The sequence below is a fragment of the Leptonychotes weddellii genome, chromosome 15, assembly GCF_054177405.1.
Source record: "Leptonychotes weddellii isolate Sample4059 chromosome 15, ASM5417740v2, whole genome shotgun sequence".
NCBI classification, from domain to species: domain Eukaryota; kingdom Metazoa; phylum Chordata; class Mammalia; order Carnivora; family Phocidae; genus Leptonychotes; species Leptonychotes weddellii.
In genome coordinates, this window is record NC_138383.1 from 34,442,034 (window position 1) to 34,448,033 (window position 6,000).

General features: G+C 46.2%; 1 protein-coding gene across 2 annotated transcripts in view; it reads right to left on the reverse strand.

Annotated features, from left to right (window-relative positions):
* Positions 1 to 2,820, reverse strand: part of PSMD11 (proteasome 26S subunit, non-ATPase 11) — a 28,867-nt gene extending 26,047 nt beyond the window's left edge. For both annotated transcript variants that reach the window (XM_081805379.1, XM_006744466.3), the window contains exons 1-2: positions 2,661 to 2,820; positions 275 to 376 (exon numbers count right to left, since the gene is read on the reverse strand). In XM_081805379.1, the coding sequence (XP_081661505.1) occupies positions 275 to 376; positions 2,661 to 2,751 (193 nt within the window). In that variant the 5' untranslated portion in view covers positions 2,752 to 2,820. The remainder of the gene's footprint in view (positions 1 to 274; positions 377 to 2,660) is intronic.
* Positions 2,821 to 6,000: the final 3,180 nt, after the last annotated feature.

Sequence of the window (6,000 nt, forward strand, 5' to 3'; positions counted from 1 at the left end):
AATTCAAACCAGAAACAAATCACAGATCACTATATCCCAAAAGGAATAGGATTTTCCCGCACCTGCAGAACAAAACTGTTCCACGAAAGAACTGAATTTAAAGGTCCACCTACTTTCCTGCTAAAAAACTGAAGCTCAACAAGTTGACGATAAAATGGAAATATACCACCAATAAACTGTGTGGATGCATTCCTATGTTCCTGTACTCCAAGAGAAACGAAACTTCACCCAGCATTTCAGGTAAAAGAGAAAGCAACCCATTTGCAGCACTTACCTGCAGCTTGTCCAGTCTTCGCCAAGAGAGACCCCAGTTCCAGGATACTCTGCTCTTTGACCTGCACTGCCTCCTCATCATTCTCCTGAATGTCACGCTTCACTGGGAGAGGAAAATGCAAACCTTCTTAAAATTCTGACAAAAAATGAAGACTGAGGGAAATTTCACCCTCACAAGACCAATTACAAACTCAGTTACCAAAAGACAAATTCTAGAGAGCTTTAAAAAAAAAAAAAAATTCTTAAAAAAGTGAAATCATCATGTAAGATATGTCCCATATAAATCATAAAAATAGATTCCTCTCTGATTTTAAATGTGCCTTTTCATTCTATGAATCAGAATTCCCCTTACCCACATACAATGAGATTTCTGTTGCAGTCACTTGGTTAAAGCAAAAATCCAAACAAGTGCTTCATACTTGTGGTGCTAAGCCCGTTAGGCACTCTGTTATTGAAAATATTAAACATGCCTATACGTTCACCTGCCACAAACTAAAATCAAAAGACCATTATTTACTGATGACTAAAAAAAGTCAAGAGTCTTTCAATAAACTTTAAGTCTGTGGAAAGTCTCACTAATGGGTGTGCTAGGGATAAGCAGTTCTACAAAGCCATTCAGGAAAAACAACCCAATCAAAGCTCCAGTGTGATCCTTAGGAGGGACTGTGGCTTTATAATGGATTCAGGACCTGTTAAAATAACTTTGTGCTATCTGTCCCACTTTCAACTGTTAAAAACTATTTTACCAAACACTGAATAACCTCTCTGAGTTTGTGGTGATAATTTTAGTGATTATCACTAGTTATCACTTCTCTTACAAAGCATCATGACTTGACAAAAACCAAGATTAGATACTCCATGATGGAGTCTGGAAAAAGTAAGACTGTACCCATCATGACTCAAGCTTGAAGAGTAGTAGAATGGACAATCACAAAATACTCCAACTATAATGCTTACCATAATTTCCCTTTATAAAAGACAAAATAGTAGGCACTTAGCACAAAAAAACAAAATAAAATCCATGCTTCTCACATTAGTGTGTACTCACAGAATAAAAATATATATGTGATTGAGATGACGCTGGTTCTATAATTTTAACTGACTTAATTCAAGATCAGAACTTCAAAATTAAAACCTTTCATTTACCAAAATCATCCATCCACAGATGCATCTTAACCCCCACCTCCTCTCCTTCTCCAGTACCCCCAAAGATAAAGACATCAAGATCTTGTCTTTTCTCCATGCAAGTCAGGGATACCAAAATTCAACAGACTAGAAGTCAACGTAAAAGCCAACATCCTGGAGGTCCCACATACACGTGCATTCTTACGCTACTTGTTGATCCAATTTGAATCTTCTGAAACTACGTTAAAAAGATCACATTACTACATGTGCAGCAAGAGCTATCCCATGCCCTAACTGAACCCTTTACGACTTGAACATTAAAAGCCTTCTCTGTCATCACAAATTTATTTCTATTCACACCTGAATCCCGGTAGAAACTTCTCAGAAGCGACTGGCTGGAGCTCCCGTTTCAGTTTTCCTTTTGTGTGCAAGATGTAAGGCAATCTACTACAAATTGACTTTAATTTTCTCTGGCAATCTGCGGCGGACCAGTTCCCTGAACTCCGCGGTTGACAACTAACTCCCCGAACTCACTTCCCACCTCTACAGGGGAGACTAGGACGACTGGTCACCTCCTCTAGCCGGGCGGTCCCATCTCGCTCTTACACCCAACAAGGGGGCAAAGGAACGTCTCGGGCACCTCTTCAAACCAAATGTCAATCTGTGGTGTGTGTCCCCTCGGTATTTCCCACATTCAAAAAGCGATCTCCCTTTGGTGGAGCCTTCCGCTGTGAGGCTGGAGAGAGGTAGCAGTTCCCAGCGTCCCGAGGAAGAAAACTCCAAGAGAAAAGCGAGCGCTCGCTCTGCCACCCGGAGCGGGCTGTACTGATAACAACGGCGGGAAACGCTGTCTACAGCGAGCTTCTCCAAGGCCTTTCAACTCGAGGCTCTCAGTCCTGTTCGCGACAAGCCCGCCGGCCGGCACTGCTCGCGATCCCGGGCCAGCCCGCACGGGCCAGAGCCGGAGCAAGGCTGGGAAGTGGTGGGGGCCCCGGCTCGGCCCACCCTCTCACTCCACGCTGAGCCCACCGTGAGTCAGCAGCCGGCAAGTGGACGCCGGGGCTGCCTCGAAGCTCCCCACCCGGGTGGGACCCAGGGGGCTCCAGGGAGCTGCGAGCGGCCTGTGCCCCCGGCCCGGCCCCCCTCACACACAGTGAGTCAGCAGCACCAGAGCCGGCTAGCCCGGCCCCGCTCCGCCACCGCCGGCCCACACAGGCCGAGCTGAGCCGGCAGGGTCAGAGAAGGGGCGCGGCGACCTTTACCGATGGAGTGGAGAATGTCGATGGAGGCCTCCCGGTCGGTGCTGAGTAGAGACTGGGCTCTCTGGAACTCCACCACCGCCGCCGCCGCCATCTTACCGCTTTCACACCGTCCCCGGCCGCGGCCGCCGACGCCGGAAACACACTCCCGGAAAGCCCGCCCTCACCTCCCTCTTTCCCCCATGGCCCCCCCCACCTCTCCCGTTCCCAGAGCACCACGGGAGTTGTAGTCTTGCCGCCGGTCGGGGATTGAGGGGTGAGGATGAGAGCGGGGGCGCCCGGGCAGGTGGGCGGCGAATGCCGCGGCACCGCCTAGCGGTCATTCCGCGGGTGAAAGAGGCGGTTCCTAAGCGTTGGAGCCGAAGGCTAGTCCCCCACCCACCCCAAAAGAGACCTCTTAACAGCAACTCTCCCAGCTCGCCCTTGAGAGGACTTTTTTTTTTTTTTTAAAGATTTTATTTATTTATTTGAGACAGAGAGAATGAGAGACAGAGAGCATGAGAGGGAGGAGGGTCAGAGGGAGAAGCAGACTCCCCGCCGAGCAGGGAGCCCGATGCGGGACTCGATCCCAGGACTCCAGGATCATGACCTGAGCCGAAGGCAGTCGCTTAACCAACTGAGCCACCCAGGCGCCCTTGAGAGGACTTTTTGAGCACCCGCCTAGGTATTCATTGAAAGCCGTTTGGCTTTCTTTGTCGCTTCCACGTTTAACCATTCATTCAGGGCAATAAACGATCTTATTAGTGCTCACGATGTGGCAGACAAAGAATAGCACCATTCAAAGGCGTTCAAGTGTCTAACAACATTTGTCTCTCCCTTTCTCTCTCCCTCTCTTACACACACACACACATACACACACACGTTCCAGGCTAGAATCCTACAGAATCATAGCCAGCCCGGGATTAAACCCACCAGCGTCGGGGAGAACTGATGTTAGAAAGTAAAATACCATCTTTACCCCATTCACTCAATAAATCCCTCTTGGGGATCACACGGAAGTCTAACGGCTACCTGGACTCCCCACTCAGAAAAGGAAAAAAAAATGGATTTTCCTAATATCTCCAGTTCCTTCAATTAAAATCACATATCTGAAAGTCCGTCGAGTGAAAGGAGAAAAGACATTCTGTATGACCACTGAAGGGTGAGCTTAAGGGAAGGGCTAAAAATATACAGAGGCAGTTCAATATGAGGAAGATCTTTCTCCGGTGAAAATAATCCGAAAACAGAATATGCTGTCCCCTAAAGGGACCTGTAAAGGGAAACAACATTGCACTCCTCTGTGACTGGGTTAGGCAATTTATATATTTATCTTCTTTTATCCTTCCAACAATGTTCTGTGAAGAAGACACTATTTACACTCCTTTCATAGGTGAGGAACGGGGTTTAAAGTGATTTGGTGAAACTCATCTGGTAATTGACAGAGCTGAGATCTGAAAGTTAGGGAAAGCATTCCTAGTTCCTGGATGTGTCCAAATGAAAACTGGTTAACATCTCAAGTTGTAAACAGGATTCATGGCGTTGATGGGGAAATTGATTAAATGGCTTCTAGATTTCTCCTAACTCTGAGATTCCATGAATCTCGGTATAAAACTAAGCCTTTCTTTGCTTAGAAAGGGCATTCCTCCCTCCTCAATTTGGTGTGCAATTAATATATTGTGCCGGAGGGGCGCCTGGGTGGCTCAGTTGGTTAAGCGACTGGGTTCAGCTCAGGTCATGATCCTGGAGTCCTAGGATGGAGCCCCGCATCGGGCTCCCTGCTCAGCAGGGGGTCTGCTTCTCCCTCTGACCCTCCTTCCTCTCATGCTCTCTCTCTCTCTCTCAATAAATAAATAAAAATCTTAATATATATATATATATATATATATAGTGCCAAAATGTTAATGAGCTATAAAATTCCAAAGCTGAGAACAACAGGAAATAAGGATCTTCACCTTCTAAAGAAAACCTACCAGTTCATCCTTACTACTTAAGTAAGTAAAAGATTTACTAAAAAATGACTAGACCAATCCTAAAACCTTCATCTACTTCCAGCCTCCATCAGGGAGAGAGAAAAATTCAAAAGGAATTCATTAGAAGAACTCATGGAAGACGATAAACTGCTCACCTCACTATAAAGAGGAAGCACTACAAAAGACTGGGGGTGTCTGTGAGATCTTTCTCCCAAGCTGGTGAGTCTCGCTGACTACACCAACTTAGCCATCTCTGTGCATCCACCATGGTTAAGAGTTTTGAGGTGAACCAGACCTGTCTCTCCAGGAGGTTGGGGCCTTCACGCACATTCATGAAGATGGTTACCACTTTTGACCTGCAAAATTCTGAATTAGGGAAGGGGGCTGATACATTCCACAATAGGACAAGGAGAAAGGGCAGCAATGGGGCAGCCTCCACTACCTGTGTTCGGCAGAGTCAGGTGGCCAACTCAATAGGGCTTCCCACCAGAGTGAAAAGACCCAGTAATAGGCTAGATGAGTGGACACCAAGAAGCAGTGACTGAAGAGGGATCTTAAGATTCACAGGTATAGCCTCCAAAGAACCCATAAATGCTCCCAACAAGAGAGAATCAGCCCCTGGATCTCTGCTTCTGATGACATTAGTCATGTGAGACACTTTTACTTCCTTTCTTTAATCCTTCCCCTAATGACAGAGGAGCAGAGTGAGAAAGGGAAGAAAAAGAAGAGAGGAAAATTATAAGCTAAACAAATATTCCCAACTGAGAGTCAGAGAGGGGAGAAGCTTTAAATTAGATATGGAGTCTCAGTCGGTTGAGTGGCAGCCTCTTGATTTCAGCCCAGATCATGATCTCAGTGTTGCGAAATCAAGCCCACATCCCTCCAGCTCCACCACGCTCAGTGGGAAGTCTGCTTGAAGTTCTCTCTCTGTCTCTCTCCCTCTGCCCCTCCCCTGCTTACATGCACTCTCTCTCTAAAATGAATAAATCTTTAAAAATTAAAAAAATAAATAAATTAGATATGAAATTGATGTTTTGATTTAGGTTAGACTGGACTTTTTTTTTTAAGATTTTATTTATTTTTTTGACAGAGAGAGACACAGCGAGAGAGGGAATATAAGCAGGGGGAGTGGGAGAGGGAGAAGCAGACTCCCCGCGGAGCAGGGAGCCCGAGCCGGGGCTCCAACCCAGGACCCTGGGACCATGACCTAAGCCGAAGGCAGACGCTTAACAACTGAGCCACGCAGGTGCCCCTGGACTTTTTTTTCTTAATAAACTTTTTTTTTTAGAGCAGTTTTAGGTTCACAGCAAAAATGAGCAGAAAGCAAAGATAGAATGGACTTTAAATCATTAGAAATGACCTTAAAGTTAGGAGATCTGTCCAAGATGTTATCC